The 17,752-nt window shown below is 50.8% G+C and overlaps 1 protein-coding gene across 1 annotated transcript in view; it reads left to right on the forward strand.

Annotated features, from left to right (window-relative positions):
- ELMO2 (engulfment and cell motility 2) overlaps positions 1–14,102 on the forward strand; it is a 37,528-nt gene extending 23,426 nt beyond the window's left edge. Inside the window, exons 11-21 of the mRNA XM_007938351.2 lie at positions 2,896–3,018; positions 3,383–3,517; positions 4,970–5,074; positions 5,161–5,269; positions 5,682–5,818; positions 7,197–7,360; positions 7,470–7,582; positions 7,780–7,887; positions 8,695–8,777; positions 12,617–12,694; positions 13,902–14,102. Coding sequence (XP_007936542.1) covers positions 2,896–3,018; positions 3,383–3,517; positions 4,970–5,074; positions 5,161–5,269; positions 5,682–5,818; positions 7,197–7,360; positions 7,470–7,582; positions 7,780–7,887; positions 8,695–8,777; positions 12,617–12,694; positions 13,902–14,102 — 1,356 coding nt within the window. The remainder of the gene's footprint in view (positions 1–2,895; positions 3,019–3,382; positions 3,518–4,969; positions 5,075–5,160; positions 5,270–5,681; positions 5,819–7,196; positions 7,361–7,469; positions 7,583–7,779; positions 7,888–8,694; positions 8,778–12,616; positions 12,695–13,901) is intronic.
- The last annotated feature ends 3,650 nt before the right edge of the window (positions 14,103–17,752 follow it).

Below are 17,752 nucleotides of genomic sequence, written 5' to 3' on the forward strand. Positions count from 1 at the left end.
GGGCTCTGAGGTTCTGTTAAGAGTGATGAAGAAATACGGAAATAGCGGTGATGGTTGCACAACACAGAATGTCATGAATGACACTGAAACTGTAAAAATGGTGAAATGGCAAATGTTCTATAAAGCTGTGTGTACATGTTGTTGTTATGTGCTGTCGAGTCAGACCTGACTCGTAGCAACCGCTTCTTGGGTTTCCGAGGCAGTATGGAAGTAGATTGCCCAGGTTTCCTTCCAAGGAGTGGCTGGTGTGTACATGTATATAGCTGTGTATATGTATATATGTATTTAGATATATGCATACACACACACACACATATCACAAGTGAACAAAAAAATGCAATGGGAGGGAAAAGACTGGGCAGTGAGGGAGAGAAGGGGGAGGGAAGGGAGACTAACGGAGGAAGAGGAACAGAGCCGAGAACGAGAAAGCACGTGTGGGGAGGCCGAGAGAAGCACCGAGACTGAGCTAGGAAGACAGTGGGCCACTCTGCAGAGAGGGAGAGTGGAGAAGGGCGGCCGGCGAGGCTGGAGGCAGCCGCAGGTTCCGAGGGAGGAGGTCAGGGCAGAGAGCACGCGCAAGCGCACTGTGCACACTAGGAGAGATGGGAGCCGCACTGTCCGGCAGAGCTGCCTGCGGTTCTGGAAGTGCCGTCCAACATGGGACCCACTAGCCCTGCACGGATGGCTGTCTAGTGTTACTGAAAACTAAATGTTTTATTTTACTTCCTTTCAGTTTGAACGTAAGTGCCCACGTGTGGCCCGTGGCTACTGTGTTGGGCGGTGCAGATCGAGAGAAAGAAGGAGCAGAGAAAGGGCGAGGGCTTTGGTCACACGGCGTGGGGAGGCGGTCTAGAGCAGCCCCATCCAACGGAAATAGAACACAAGCCGCATATGTGATTTAAATGTTCTAATAGTGACGTTAAGAAAAAGTGAAATAGGAAAGATGGAATTTCAAGAATGTATTTTATTTAACCCAATATATCCAAAATATTATCATTTCAACATGTCAGCAATTTTAAAATATTATTCATGCAGTACTTTCCATTTTCCATTTGTGTACTAAGGCTTCAAGATCCTGAGTGTACTGTAGAGTTGCAGTACACCTCTGTTTGAACTAGCCCCACTTCAAGTGTTCAGTGGCCATGTGTGACCGATGGGTACCATATCGGATGCGCAAATCTGAAGAGATTGATCTAGAACCAGAGCAAGTCTAGAGAGAGCTGGTCTCAAATTAGAGTGCTCTAAAAGGTATGATCTAGATTTAGAAAGATCTGGAGCAGTGCTAGGAGCTCTGGTGGCATAGTCATTAAAGCATTCAGCTGCCAACCAACCAGTTGGTGGTTCAAACCCACTAGCCTCTCTGCAGGAGAAAGATGAGGCAGGCTGCTTCCATAAAGATTTACAGGCTTGGAAACCCCATGGAGCAGTTCTACTCTGTCCTAAAAAACAAAACTCACTGCCATCAAGTTGGATCCGACCCATGACAACCCCTCCTTGGGTTTCTGAGGTGGTATCACTACAGAAGTAGATTGTGCAACCAACCTTCTGAGGAGTGGCCAGTGGGTTTGAACTGCCAGCCTTCTGGTTAGCAGTCAAGTGCCTTAGGCACTGTCCTGCCCTAAGGAGTTACTTTAAGTCAGAATCAATTCGATGGCAGTGGGTTTGGTTGTCTGGGTGTGGAGCAATGATGTCTAATAGACTGTTCTGTGATAACTGAAATGTTCTATAGTTGCACTGTCCAGTGTGGTAGGCACTAACCATGTGTGGTGTTGAGCACGTACAGTGTGGCTAGAGTGCAAGTGAGGAACTGATTTTTTTTTACTTTATTTCATTTTAACTGATTTAAATGCAAGTAGCCCCATGTGGCTAGTGGTTACCATATTGCATAGCACAGCTCTGAAGACATGAAGTTACACAGAATAAGAGAACGTGAGGCTGGCAGTTCAAACCCACTGGCCACTCCTTGGAAGGAACGTGGTGCATGTAGGACACTGGACAAGAGTCTCATTTGGGTGAGAAGGGACAGGAGCGACAAGGTGGTGTGTGAGACAGAGAGAGAGAGAAGGCCAAGGGAGCGAGGGAGGAAGAGCAGGATGTTGTGGGAGTAAGAAAAGGATGGAGAGACAAGCATGTAATCAAAGAGTGACCAGCCAGGAGGGACAGAGGGAGGCGTAGCACTGAGAGACAGAGCGTGAGAGGAGGGGACCTAACTGGCATCCGCAGAACACAGGGCGGAGGTGACAGACTTGGGGGCAGGCACAGAGGGAGTGGGGAGGACAGAGTTACAGGAGGGGAGGACATATACAGAGGGGTGAGGGAGAAGGTGAGGGACAGTGCAGGAGACATGGAGGGGACAGGCTCGGTGCTGTGTAAAGAGTTACGTGCTCCCCCTTTGTGCAGATGCATCAGTAGTATTTTAAAAAAATGACCTTTTCTGAAGCCTCTGTGTGGTGATGCCGTCCAAGACCTTTATTTCTGTAAGGGAAGGCAAAAGACCCGTCCTGTTCAGTTCTGCGGGGGACTCTTCGCCACGCACATTGTCTGTTGTCTTGTGTTTAGTAGTCCTGTGAGGTATCTGATTGGAGGAAGGTCCAGCCGCCTATCTCCCTTATCATAATCATCAGAGGGCAGCCTCCCCCAACTCTTCGGGGAGGTGAGGCCTCTGCCCTCCATTCTCAGAGGAGTGCAGGGGAGAGGTGGCGCCCCCAGGGCCTGCAAGGAATCATCTGCCTGAATCCAGCCCCTCCATGCATCTGTCCTCTTCCTAAAACATGAGGTCCCTATGTGGGGGAGGAAGGCTCTGTTTCCTGCCCCATGTACTTTCCTTTTCACTAACGCGATCTAGCTCTTCAGTCAAAGACGCAATCAGTTCAACCTTGCCTTTGCTTTGTCCAGCATGTGATCCGAGGGAACCGGCCAATCAAAACTGAGATGGCCCATCAGCTGTATGTCCTGCAAGTCCTGACCTTTAATCTTCTGGAGGAAAGGATGATGACCAAGATGGACCCCAATGACCAGGTAGGTGCTGGGTGGAGCAGAGCTCTCGTGCCTTAAATTGTGGGCTGCTTTCTCGTGGATGCGGGGGAGTCCCCCCAGCCTATTTAGATGTGGATGGAACACCTGCCGTGTGCCAGGCCCTGTGCTTGACTGTTGTCTGCGGAATGGTTTGTCTGCTTTGGAAAACCTGAGCCTCCCTGTGTTTGGCTCCTGCGGGGTGCCCTTCTGTGGACCAGGCTATCTCTGCCCTGCTGTGGTAGCACTCATCCCTCCTAGGAGATAGATCAGGGCCAGTGGTGTGTCCGAAAAGCCTGGCCCACTCTTTCTCTTCTGTGCTTGCCTCGGTTAGCTGAGGGACCTGCTGACTGTCTGTCTCACCTCCCAGGCTCAGAGAGACATTATATTTGAACTGAGGAGGATTGCATTTGATGCAGAGTCGGACCCTAGCAGTGTTACCGGGAGCGGGACTGAAAAGCGGAAAGCCATGTACACCAAGGACTACAAAATGCTGGGATTCACTGTAAGTACCTGCATGGGAAATAAAATCAAACTCCCACTTGTCATTTCTCAGACACCAAACCATGTTGATCAGTGTAATCAATTCACCTCTGGTCACCTTGTGTTCTGACACCAGCTATACATGCTGCACTTCCTCCTCTGACCCTCACCACCCCAAGTGTGGTCAGAGCTCCCATGTTAACAGGTACAGTCCTCTAGACAGCCAGGTCTGCCCCAGACCTCAGGCACCAGCCACTTGGGAGTCCCCCTGACACCTCACTTCTGCTGGTGACAATGCAGCATTTCACACTGCCCCTTCAGGATGCCAGCCCAAGCTCAGTACCCATGCCCCCCCCCACACACACACCTCCTGTGCTTACTCACACTTGACCTGCTGACTACAAATTCAGGGGTTCCCTCTAGCTAAACTCAGGTTCCCAGGCCCCCTTACTTTGACCTGCTGGTTTCCACTACTCCCTCAGGTTCAGTAAGTCACTAGAATGACTCACTTAAAATTATAGTTTTATTGCAGCAGAAAGGACAGAAATGAAGAGATACATAGCACAAGGTTTGTCAGGGTTCTTAATATGGAGCTTCCATGTCTCAAAAAGGAACGCACTACCCTGCCACATGCATCGGTGTCTTTCACCAACCAAAAAGCCCATGGAGCTTCCATGTCCAGAGCCTTTCGTGGGGCATTGGGGCCTCATTACATAAGCATGGCTGATTGAATTGTGTCCCCTCCCCCCAGATCAGCTGATAGAAGTGGGTCTTTCTGGCCTGACCAGCCCCTACCTGAGTCATGTCATTAGCATACGCTCAGGCGTGGTCTGGAAGCTTCATCAAAGGCACTTCAACTATTGGGGAATTTCCAGGTTTTAAGCATCTCTCAGGAACCAAGGACAAAGACCCAATTTTTTGAGTAAAGTTCATTTGAAATCCCAAAGTACCCCAAAGTGCAGCTTTGGCAGGCCCTCTCCCCTAACAAGGAAGTCAGAGGGCCTACCCAAACAGATCCATGAGGTCCCCTCCTTCATAATCATGGCCCTGGAAAAACTGACAGTGAGCAGCTAGAGAGGCCTTGATGCTTCACTTGCTTTCGCAGTGGTAGGCATGTGCGTTTGAGTGCCACATCTGGCCCCTGAAGCGAATCCATTTATAGAAGGGCCCAGCAGTCAGCCAAAGTGGTCAGAGAACCCTCTGTCCTGTAACCAGTGCAGCTAAGTTTGTTTAGAAGTCAGACTGAGTACCATGGAAGAGAATACAGCTTGAGGATGTGGTATCAGGCAGTATGCCAGGGACTGGGGTACAAGGTGAGGCAGCCACAGGGCACCAGTAGAAGTGGCCTCCCATAGAGGGAAGTATAAAGTGATAGTGGCCTATAGGGGAGCAGGATATCATAAGGGCTTCCCCTCAGGTGACACCCCACACATGGCATCTACCAAGACTCAAATCAGGTCTCTTTATTCTCCAGAACCATATCAACCCAGCAATGGACTTTACCCAGACTCCTCCTGGAATGCTGGCCTTGGACAACATGCTGTACTTGGCTAAAGTCCATCAAGACACCTACATTCGGGTAAAGCGGGAGGCTGGCTCACCCTGTCCTGGTGGCCCTGCCTTGCCTCTCTACCTCCCTGATATCTCTTCCATTTTTCCCACCAGATCGTCTTGGAGAACAGCAGCCGAGAAGACAAGCATGAGTGCCCCTTTGGCCGCAGTGCCATCGAGCTCACCAAAATGCTCTGTGAAATCTTGCAGGTTGGGGAGCTGCGTAAGTCTGTGCAGCTGCCCCTCTTCCTGCAGCCTTTTCTTGTCCTCAGGAGCCTGCTGAGACTTGAGATTACACGCAGTTAGATGCCAGTGGGACTGGACACCCCTGTTGGTTTTCTGTCGCTGCATGAGCTGATAATCCGCCTTATCCTGGCTTATGGGAATCATGGCTGTTGCTTTGTTTGAGCTCAGACTTTCAGCTGGGTCTGTAACAGGGCAGAGCCAGACCCAGAGAAAGCGCCCTGCCCAGAGGATGCCAAGGCAGTGAAGAAAGGTCCCGTCCTCCTCCTCAGCCATGCCCGTGGTCTGGTGCTGGCCCTCGGGCCTCCATGGCAGAGCTTGCAGAGTCTCTGGCCACAAGCACCCATTCCCTGTAGAAAGGGCTCTATCCTCCCGTTTCCTTCCTTCCACAGCAAATGAAGGGCGCAACGACTACCACCCCATGTTCTTCACCCACGACCGAGCCTTTGAGGAGCTCTTTGGGATCTGTATCCAGCTGCTGAACAAGACCTGGAAGGAGATGCGGGCAACGGCAGAGGATTTCAACAAGGTCAGGGCCACAGAGCTGCTCCGCGGCCCACGAGCAAGCCCATCACATGGCTCTTGCACAGCTGGCCAGAGCCTGGCAGTCCCTGAGCCGGGAGAACGGCCTGTCTGCAGTGCTGAGAGCCTCCTTCCCACCTCCTTGTAACTTTCTCTGCAACCTTGAGCAGAGCAAGTCACAGCAAGATAGGACCAAGGCACTCAGCACCACGGAGCAAACTAGTTCCCCTCGGTGCCCTGGTGGAGCCAGTATCTGCTGGCCCCACCTTCCATCTTCCTTCAGGAGAATACACTGAACAGTAATAGCTGTGGTTGACTGAGTGCCTACTGCATGCAGGCTCTGTTGTAGCTTGTGAGCTGGAAGCATCGGGGAGGTAGGAGTGGATGGGCAGGATATACACGCCCTGGGAGTGGTTAGTTGCCATCAAGTCGATGCCAACTCATGGCAGCGTGGTGGGTACTTACTCAGTATTCACTCCTTAGTGCTTTCGAGTGTCCACTCTGTAGGGCATTGTGCTAGGCGAGTACTCTGGGAGTTGAGTGTTCTGTCATCTCATGACAAGGCAGTAAAGTATTTAAAAAAAAAAAAAAAATGGAGCTCTGGTGGTATAGTGCCTATGGCATTTGACTGCTGACCAGAAGGCTAGCAGTTCAAACCCACCAGCCACTTCTCAGAAGGAAGGTTGGGCAATCTACTTCCAAAGTGCTACTGCCTCAGAAACCCAAGGAGCGGTCGCTATGAGTTGGATAAAGAAGAAAAAGTTAGGTGGAATTCCACCATCTAGTAATGGCCGTTCTTACCATGCTTATGTGTTTCCCTCTTACCTTTTTCCTATAGATTTTCCCTTTATTGGTAAGATCCTACTGTACCTGCAGTGCGTTATCCTGTTGTTTTCTTCAGCAGCAATGATTTTAGGGGAGCTCACACACGACAGTGTGCCAGGCACTGCACTGTGCTTGCCCCCTGTAGGGCATCACACATTCCTTTAGGCAGCATATTTCAGGAAATGGGTCTTCCTTTCCCCGGCCTTAAAAGTGGAAGCTTGAGGATGTGAGGTGACTTGTTCAAGGAACAGATGAGGGCATGGAGCCAGGATTTGGATCCTTTGCTCTCTGATGCCACCAAGCTCTGCTCTTGACCCTGCACCACTGTTTCATTGAAGTGTTTAAGAAATAAAGCATGTGTTACCATCAGACATTTGAGTTAAATACCCATCTAAGAAGGGCCCCCTGGGAAAATCAGAACTCATTCACCAGCAGGTACTTGGCGAGCTGTACAGTGATGCTCAGGACACTGGGGTAGGACACAGCCTTGGTGCCCAGAATTGGTCTGTCCTCTTACCAGAGCAGGGGCCTAAGTCAGCTGCCTTCTTCTGTCCTCTCAGGTTATGCAGGTAGTGCGAGAGCAGATCACTCGAGCTTTGCCTTCTAAACCCAACTCTCTGGATCAGTTCAAGAGCAAGCTACGCAGCCTGAGCTACTCTGAGATCCTGCGGCTGCGCCAGTCTGAGCGGATGAGTCAGGACGACTTCCAGTCCCCGCCAATCGTGTAAGTGCCATCCCCGAGGGCTCGGCAGGGAAGGCGGCTGCCAGCTCAGTCTTCCTTCAGGAGCTCCGCAGGCCCTGTGACCTCCTGACCTGGTGCCTGTCCACCCCAGGGAGCTGAGGGAGAAGATCCAGCCCGAGATTCTGGAGCTGATCAAGCAGCAGCGCCTGAACCGCCTCTGTGAGGGCAGCAGCTTCCGAAAGATTGGGAATCGCCGAAGGCAAGGTCAGAGGAGGACCTGGGCCGCTGGGCCACTGGGCCGGTCCTCCCTGCCGGAGTCACTGGTTCCAGGATGGGGCCCACCTGGATGTGTGTGTGCCCTGCTGGGCGCAGTGGGAACAAGTCCTCCTTTGCCCTTCGTGTGCCTGGGCCTTTGACAGAGCCACCCTTTGGTCACCTGCTCCACTCCCCTTGTGTTTCAGAACGTTTCTGGTACTGCCGCTTGGCACTGAACCACAAGGTTCTGCACTATGGAGACCTGGATGACAACCCTCAGGGCGAGGTGACGTTTGAATCCCTGCAGGAGAAAAGTAGGTTCATTTCTCAGTGGACGTGTCATCAGAGCTGGCCTCATTGGCAGGAGGCTTGAGAGCCAGCTCTGGCTCGGTGTCTGACAGACTGTGTGATGCCGGGCAAGTCCCGTCTCTGGACCTGTTTGCCTCATCTGCCAGAGACCATTCCCCCTGGCCTGCCCCTCAGGGTGTCTGGAGAAGCAGGTGTATCACAGGTGTCAATGTGGTTTTCAGATGGCGAAGGATGGGCCAAGACTAAGTTGGAAGCAGTGGTTCAGAGCAGAAGCTCTGCGTGTAGACGGCCTCCATGCACGTTCTGATTTTGCACGTAATTAGCGAGTAATTCTCCATGCAGGCTAATGCGTCCCTCTGCCTCAGTTTCTCGTCTTCTAAAATGGGAATAATCACACTGCTCTCCCAGGAGCGTTCACCGAGTAGTGAATGTAAACCACTTAGAACAGTGCCTGACACATAGTAAGCATTAACTGAAGCCGCCACCACTGCTGTTGGCTATCGTGTCACCCTCATTGAGTGACAATAGAGTGAAGGTGAGGGCAGTGCCCAAGCCCCATTCCTTGGGGAGACAAACCCAAGAGCCCTAACGTGGCCCGCGGTTAGCTTTGACACAGCTCCACCAGCCTGTGGTCCAGGAAGTGACCAAAGGGGAGGAAACCTTTCTCTTGGTAAAGCCCACCCTCCCTGAACTGATACAGCCCTGAGAGTAGGGGGCTTCCTGGGCACTGCCCGGGACTTCCCTCACAGCACTGATGCAAGGACCAGTGTGCAATGTGAAGCTTTGGGAGACTAATCCCCATCATTTGTCAGTTCCTGTTGCAGACATTAAGGCCATTGTCACTGGGAAAGATTGTCCCCACATGAAAGAGAAAAGCGCTCTGAAGCAGAACAAGGTGAGTGGAGAGGCAGTCTGAGTCTGAGTCACTGTCGTGGAGATATCCGGGGTGTCTCGTCGGTGGGGGTGGTTTCTCAGGCGTGCACTCTCTGTGCTCCGCCTTAAATTGTTTCTGAATGTTTTATTGAGAGTAATTTTGGACACACACAAAAACACACAGAGCCGCCATGTGCTCATCCCCCACCTCCATGTGGCAAATTCCGCCCCAGCCACTTGTCCCTGTCCCTTATCACATACCTGCCCCTCTGCAGACGGGCATGGAGGCAGCATGTTCAGACCTCTGACTTCACGAGGGGGAGACAGTCACCATCAGCAGCGTCAGCTCCAGGCTGATTATTACAAGGTGGTCACACATGTCACCACCCGCCAACCTTTATACCACTTGTGACACCAACCAGAGTTGGTGACCTCCCATGGCACTCTGCTTCTCTGTTGGGTTCGATCTTTGTTGGAGTGGCCACACAGAATTCGCAGATAATGCTCACAGTTACAGGGTTTATTAGGGAAACAGAGTTCTATAATTCAGCTTCAAGAATGCTCAGGATACATTTCTTCTATCAGAACAGCCTCCCATCGGCCGTGCCCAAAGGCATGCCTCTCTTTGGTCCTCGGTCTCTCGGCCTGGCCTCTGCTCAGGCAAGTGTTACAAAGTTCTTTTAGCTCTGCTGATGGGTGCACCCTACTCCTCCAGCAAGCCTCCTGCCCACAGGCACTTGGCTTCTTGCTCTGCGGGCCAAGAAGCCCCCCACTCTGTCTCATGCAGGTCTCTGGGTTCTCATGGCTCTGCTGTCTTCATCTATCTGCCATCTCAGTGCAGAGATCTCAGGTCCAAGGACACTCTCTACTCCTGGCTCCTCTTCTTCTTTTTTAAATTTTTATCGTGATTTGGGTGAAAGTTTACAGAGCAAATTCACTTTCCATACAGCAAGCAGCTCACATACATTTTGTCTCATGACATTGACTGCAATTTCCCACAATGCAACAGCTCCCCTCCTACTTGCTCCCCATAGTTACCTCTTCCCTGTGTCCTTCTCTCCCATACACTCCTGCCCCCGCCCAAGCTATCTCCCTGTGCATACACAGCCCTTCTATTCTCCCATGATTGATCTCTCCAAGGAGTGTATCTGCCTAATGTAAATGTTCAGCTCATATGCCTGTCCTTTGTTTGACTGGAAGCCACAGGAGTGTGGCTGGTCTTTTTTTTTTTAATGATTTTGAGTTTTGTTCCACATTGTTCTCCCTTTCTATCAAGTATCTCCTACATAGATCCTCCTCCGAGTGGTTGACAGTAGTAGCTGGGCACCATCTAGCTCTTCTGGTCTCATGGTCATATAGGCTGAGGATTGATCACATGGTGTACCAGTCGCTTGGACTAATTGTTTCTATGTGTCTTTGGTTTTCTTCACTCTTCTTTGCTCTGGACAAGGAGAAACTCATGGTTGCATCTAGATGGCTGCTTGCAAGCTTTTAAGATCCCAGTCGCTACTCACGAGAGTAGGATGTGGAACAATGTTTTTGTGTAGTGTGCTATGCCAATTGAGCTTGAAGTCCCCTGGAACTATGGTCATGAGCCCACAGGTCCACCTACTCACTCCTTCTGGGTAGCTGGCTATGGCCAAGAAGTGACTACAACCTTGTCCCTTGTCAGCTCTACTATTTACCTGGGAATTCTTACAGAACATACAAATACACTTGTAGAAACATTGTCTCCCAACCCTATACATGGTCTTGGGCACACTCCCCCCTGCATAGACATACCTAATAGTTGAGCCTGTCCACCCATCTGTCTACCCATGTGTTAGTGTTTCTGCCTCTTCTGTCTTGAGGGTAATGAGATCTCCCACCTCTGGGACGGCTGATTTTAAGCCTAGCAGCATGGTAAAACTGACCGATCCCCATGTTAGTTAATTATATATACCTTATTTGCATGGTCTCACCCCCACAAGGATGCCATGCACCTTATTTACATCATTAGCAAGCTATCCATTCTCCTTGGTGGGCCACAAAGCACCTGACATTTGCATAGTTCTACCTAGACATCTGGTAGGAGTCACCGAGACCATGGCTGGAACAGCCATAGCGAGGTATTCACCGCACTGCATCCTCACTACCAACCATCTCTTTATCTGACATTTCACATTATGACAGTAGTGAAACACCTACTATAAAGCTGTTTTGCACGTTAATGATGTACATCTAGCATTAACAAAAGCCAAGGGATGAGTCAAGACTAACACAGGCTATGGTGGTTAATGTTATGTGTCCGCTTGGCTGGGCCGTGATGCTCAGTGATTTGGCAGGTGTGTACTGACATAGCCATCCTCCTCTTGGAGATCTGATGTGGTCAGCCCCCATTTCACATACTGCTGACTTTCACATAGTGACCTGGTCTTTGGAACCTAACCATGTTGTAAGTGAGGAGTGGGTGTGTTTTGAAGCAAACCCTAAGTATAATATTGTTTCATCTGCAAATATTTAGTATGTATTTTTAAAGTATAGGGAGTCTAGTAATGTAACCATTATCACACCTGAAGAGAAATGTAATACAGTCACTTAATATCATGAAATACTCCATTGATGAATTTCTACCAATTGTCTTAGTCATAATTTCTCTCTATAAAAATGCCTGTATGCGCGCACGCGCACACACACGCACGCGCGCGTTCTCTCTCTGTTCATCTTGTTCTCTCTCTCTTTCTAAACTTTTGTTATTGTTAATGTTAAGTCAGGATTCAATAAGGGTCACACATTGTGATGAGTTGGTATGTCTTCTAAGAGTCTTAATTAATTAGTTCCCCTCCACCTTTTTCTTCCTTCTTTCCACCTTTGCAGCTTATGAGTAAAGAAACCAGGTTGCTTGTTTGGTACTTTCCCAGAGTCCAAATCTTGCTGATCATATCCCCGTGGTACAGTTTAACTCACTCTCTGCCCCAGATCTGTAAATTGGTAGTGGGATCGAGAGGCATGATCCAGTTTAAGTTTGACTTCTTTTTTTTTCTGGCAAGACTACAATTTCATGGATGGTGTTTTGTTCTTCTCTCGAGAGGCACATAATGTCTGCTTGTCTCCTTTTTGTGATGTCAGCAGGCTGTTGATGCTTAACGCCTCATTCGTTAGTAAATTAAGATTTGCAAAATGGTGATACTCTAATTCAGTCATTCCTTTTCCTTTATTAGCTGAACTGTTTCTCTAAAGAGAAATGTGCTCTCATCTGCCAGTGGCTTCCCAGTCCTATAGTTTCTAGATTTTTTCAAAATAATGAGTTTGTTCCCTGATGTTATCTAACAGTGACCAATTGTGTGTGTATGTTTGCTTTTGCTTTTGGGAATCATGAACTCATGAATTTAAGCAAATTATATTTGTTTCAGTCCATTATGGTTCTTATTTTGTTGATGCTCAAATTGTCCCATGTTTGGCCACAATATGTTTTTATTGTGTTTGTTTTTAAACTTTTAAGACTTCCTTAATGCCAATGACAGCATGATAGAAATAGGGAAGGCAGTCATCTTTGTAATGTAAACTGTAACTTTTAGGGTAATAGACAGCCATGAATTCTGACACTCAGAGGGTTTTGAGTGTTGAACATGACATTTCTGCAAGTTTAAAAGTAATACATCTGAGGTGTAACTTGGGCAGGCAGTGGGTGAATTAAAGTGATGACCTCTGGACCTCATCTCCAGCCACAACTGTGTACCTGCTAGGGCCCTTCCCGACATCACATCTAAACTGAAGCTCTTGATGATGGTGCCAAGTTGCTAGGACCTTGGCCCAGATCTTGGTGTGCAGAACCCAGGCCATTTGACTGCTCCAGAGTAACCAAGACCCTTCCTCTTTCAGGAGGTATTGGAATTGGCTTTCTCCATCCTATATGATCCAGATGAGACCTTAAACTTCATTGCACCCAACAAGTATGAGGTGAGCCGTGTGGCAGTGCTTTGGACCATAGAGCCCTCTGTGTCTCTTCAGTTGGAGGGGAGGACTGGGCAGAACAGTACTGTCCCACTCCAGGCAGATGGCCACAGCGTGTCATGAAGGCTGTGTGACGCCAGGGATCTGCCACACTGTGGGCCCTCCCCCTGAACTGGGCTCTCCAGGTCACTCTTTAGCAACCTGGAGAGGTTGTCATTAGGAAGGTAAGGTCAACTAAGGATCATCACTTACTTGCCTGGAATTAGGAAAACCCTCCTCCTTTCAGTTTCTCCATGGCACCTACCCAAGTGGACTTGACACATCCTTCCTCTGCAGGGCTCCTGGTCACATCCTGGTAGTGGATGTGGCATGGGCTGGGAAGCCAGATGGATCTGGCCCTTCTAACAAGGGGCTTATGGTTTCAGCTGCAACACTAGAAACTACTAGATATTCAATGAGTAGCTATGGTTGACAGCATAAGTGCCTGTGAGCTCTGGGGGCAGTGGGTGGGAACCAGAAGGGAGGCTCTGGAAGAGGAGACATTTAGGCTGGGCCTGAGTTGCTGGTGGATTTTTATTGGGAAGGAATGAAGGACAAGCAGGTAGGGAAACAGGTGAGCAAAGGCTTAGGGAAAGGAACCATTAGCAGAGGGAACAGGAGTGGGGGTGTAGGTGGAAAGAGCTTTTATTCCCACTTACCCTGAGTTCCTCAAGTTCATTCTCTCTAGGATTTATTTTTAACATTTAATAAGTGGGTTTGTTTTTTTTTTTTTTTTTCATTTTCATTGTTTGAAACAAAATAGAGATACTACAGTGATTCCTGTTTATGTCTTCCTCTTCCACTTACTATGTATTTCCCCTACCACCCTACTGATTGGGGGGCAGCTTCAAGTAGGTGACACCCCACACTCGGGTCTCATTCTGCTGTACTCCTGAATTACATGTTAAAAACTCCCCTTTCCTCTCATCTTAAGGGGTGTGAGTGCACACCCCTCCTAGAAGCCAGATCTTTTCAGAAAAGTGGTCACCTCCCACTTTACCTTTGCTGTTATTCCCAATTTTCACATATCGGGTTTGTGTCAAGTCAGCTTTGCCTGTACTAACTGGGGCGCCAGGAGAGACTGTCGTGTTTGTGAGCCCCCTCAGAAAAGGGACCTTGGCGGTACCTCTGGCCGAGCAGCCGCCGGGTGACGTTTCGTAACTTGCTCCCACAGTACTGCATCTGGATCGACGGCCTCAGTGCCCTTCTGGGGAAGGACATGTCCAGCGAGCTGACCAAGAGTGACCTGGACACGCTGCTGAGCATGGAGATGAAGCTGCGGCTCCTGGACCTGGAGAACATCCAGATCCCTGAGGCCCCGCCCCCAGTGCCCAAGGAGCCCAGCAGCTATGACTTCGTCTATCACTACGGCTGAGCCTGCAGCCAGAGGCAGCAGTGCCCAGGAAGGGATTTGGGGCCCAGGAGAGACTCACAGTCTGGTGCCTTGTCTTTTGCTTGTACAGAATCTGTAGAGACCACGGTGGCCAGTCAGTGCCAGCCATGCCTCTGACCACCTCGGACCACCCAGAGCATCCTCTTGGTCCCTGTCAGCCAGGAGTCCTGAAGGCAGGCACTCTGCCCTCTCATCACCGTGAGGCCTGGGGTTGGGCCACGAGGAATGAACAGAGGTCCTTGCCTTCCAGCCCAACAAACTGCCTCTGGAGCTGGATTTGACAACAGCCACTCACCTTCTCTTCCTGAGCCAGCCTCCTCTCTGGTCTGCTGGGCCCCCAGGTGAGCAGGCCCTGGCCTGGGCAGGCAGCCTGCAGAAGACAGGTGTGCTGGGTACATGGAGAGCCATGGAGCAACTGCTTCTGTGTGACCCATGCCTGTGTCTCAGATCTCAGTAGAGGCCTTGGCCTTGGCCTTTGCTCGGGAGATGCCTTGGGCCTGTTGCTTTTGTCTTCTCCATTAGGGCTCACTCCAGCCTCACACGGTGCCAAGATGCTGCTGCTTCTAAGATCTGGCTCCAACATCTCCACTCTCTGGGGCCATCAGATCTCTCTTGCCCATGCAGTTTGCAGGACAGATGGAAATTCCCCTGACAAGCTCTCAGAGGCTTATCCTGCAAGTCAGAGGTCTCTGGGCTAAGCCCCACCCTCTTAGTCTCAAGGAACTCTGCGGGAAAAGCCCAGATGAGGTCATTCGATCCCACCTCCGCACATTACATCTTTCGCTTCCTCAGCAGAAATTCCCACTCCACCCGACCTGAACCATAGCCCCTCACTTGCTTTCCTCTGGCCTGCCAGACCCCAGGACGGCTGCCCTCTCCTTCCTCCCTGCCCCAGCGCTTCGGTTACTGCCATTGGCCATGATTTCAGGGAGCTGGCAGGGGCCAGCGGAGGCCACAGCTGGGCCATTGGGGCTTTCCTGGTGCTGGAGCACTTTGTAAACCACACACATAGCCTCTCTCCTTGGACACGTGAACACAGTGGCATTCAGTATTGGTAGCCCAGCATGGTAGGTACTAGCCAATGAAGAGTGTACTATATATTTTCTTTACTATAGGCCATACTTATACAGACGTGTATATATATTTATATAAGATCTACCTATCCTAGGACTCAGTGTTTTGGGGGGAAATGAAATTGGGGGAAAAAAAGAAAAAAGTAACTTTCAGTTGTGAGCCAAGATTGTAACCTGAGAGTAGCCAGGAGCTTCCTGTCAGTAACCATGTTTTCAATAAATACTCTTTCATGTACAAACTGCCATTCCCATGAACCATGTTTCTCTGTACTTGCTCCCTGCCCAAGTGTGGAGATGTCACCTTGACAAGCCTCCATTTCAGTGTCAGGGAGACTGGAGGGCTCCCACCGGGCCCTTAGCCACCTTCCAGAATCCTTCCCTCCTCTCCAGCTCCTGGTCCCCCTCCCGACCACACACACACATACACACACCCCTTTTGGTTAAGGATGCTGATTGTTGCACAGAACAAAGTGTTTTCTGCTCAGGCCTGCCGAGCACAGCAGAGACACGAGAGGACAGCAGGGTACCTCGGAGTACAGCAGGAAAAGACATGGTGTACACCCCATGAACACATCCTCCCACTCATCCCTGCCAGGGAACAGCGTGAGTACGTGCCTCACACATAGCCACGTTCTTTACCCTGTGGATCGCGGTGCTCTGTGCCCAGCCTTCCAGCTAGTGTTTAGGCTGTTGCTCCAAGCCTCCTCAGCCGGCCTTGGTAGCTGGGAGGAGTGAATGAGGGTGGTGATGAAAATAGACACCATGTCTTTTCCTCTCTCAAGAGGCACAAAGTACACTCACCACAGGCCTTGAGCACTGAACACAGCCGAGACCTTGAGCAGCGATGGATGCTTTGTGGGTGCCTGGTGAGTGTTGAATGAACCAAGGCCTGCGGAATGCCAGCTGGCAGTGGCGGCCACAGCAGTTTGCATAAAGCTCTGCCTGCACTCCGGCCTTGAGCCTTATTTAGAGGGACCAGACACCCGGCTGACTTCCTTGCAGCCAATCTTAGAGCCAGGAGGGGGCTGGAGGAGGAGGAGAAAAGCCCAAAACTGCGCCTCAGTATGCAAACCCAGCCTGCCCCCGCCTCTTAACAGGTCACCTCCCTACAGCTCTGCCCCTTTCACGCCATCCTGCAAGATGGATAAAGTCGAAACTCCCTAGGCTGGCATTTTGGGACCACTGCAACCTGCCCCTTGGCGATTTTTCCAACCATAGTTGTTTTTCTCTTGTTACAAACAACCCTGACTCCAAGCTAGGTTTGAACCTTCTCACTTCCTCCTTTAAGATTCTCCCATTGCCTCTGTCTAGAAGGCTTTCCCTCTACTCGACCTATTGAAATAAATGATTCAGGTAGATAGAAAACGCTTCCTAAAGGTTTACTATTACCTCTCACAGATTGTCTTAAGACATAGCTGTATAGTTTAATAGTCCTGACTTATCACCACCCCCAAAAGCTGGCTTGAGCTCCCAGAAGGAGACGCGATGAGAGGTTTATCTTTGTGGTTCCGTGGCTGACCAGCACTGGACCGGTCAGGAGGGAAGTGCTTCGTTCTTCAACAGATGGACGTTTTTTGGATACCCGCTGTGTGCAGGGCACTAGGGGGCCAGAGCAGGAGAGACCAAACAAGTAGAACACATGACTGTGCTCAGCGCTGGGCGCCAGGGGTTCCCAGCAGAGGGACACTACGCTGGCTGGGGGTCCCTGCGGAGACCTATGCATTGACCACACCATCCAGCCCGCCGCACTCACAACTCAGCCGGCAGCAGAGGGCCGACTCCGCCTCTCTCTGCCTTCAGCGACTTCCGCCGGAAGTCGCCCCCTCTCTGCCGCGGTGGCAGTAGTCCTCGCGCTTCCGGCAGTAGGGACCTGACCCGGAGCTCCCTGGGTGGAGGTGAGTGGGCGTGTGGCGGACCTCCCGGAGTGCTCTGGGGACCCAGGAGGAGCAGATCTGGGGCCGGGAGGTGGGGTACCGCCTGGGCTGTGCGCGCGGCGGCGCGGGGCACGCCCGAGCTCCTGTCCCTTCCCGGGCCTCAGTGTCCCCGTCTGCAGAGGGAACAGATGCAGAGGTCTGTAAGTGCCCTCCTGCGGGTCGCCTGCCCGGCGCTAGTTCACCCAGTATTTACTGAGCGCCTGGGACTAGCTCGGCTCTGGACCCAGCTGAGAGTCAGACGAACGCGGCCCTGCCCGCAGAGAGGCTGCGTCTCGCGGGGTGGAGTGGAAGGAACGCAGGCAGTACCCACGTGAGCAAACAAGGTGGTGGGAAGTGCCACGAGGATGATGAGGTGGGGACCCTTGAGCATTGACCCAAAAAAACTCGAAGTACCCTGCCCTGCAAAGGTCTGTGGAGGCAGAGGGAACAGGAAGTGCAAAGACGGAACAGACTTGTTTCAGAAATGGCAAGGAGGCCAAGTGGTGTGAGTTGTGGGTTGGTGAAGAGTTGGGATTAGCAGTATGAGGGCGTGGTCTATTTTCTGTGTTTAAACCATCTGTGGTGACCTCAGTTCCTAATGCTGACTGCTAACACAAAGGTCTGCGGTTCAAACCCACCACCCACT

The sequence above is a fragment of the Orycteropus afer genome, unplaced genomic scaffold, assembly GCF_000298275.1.
Source record: "Orycteropus afer afer isolate SDZICR_OR568_19922 unplaced genomic scaffold, OryAfe1.0 scaffold00049, whole genome shotgun sequence".
Taxonomy (NCBI): Eukaryota; Metazoa; Chordata; class Mammalia; order Tubulidentata; family Orycteropodidae; genus Orycteropus; species Orycteropus afer.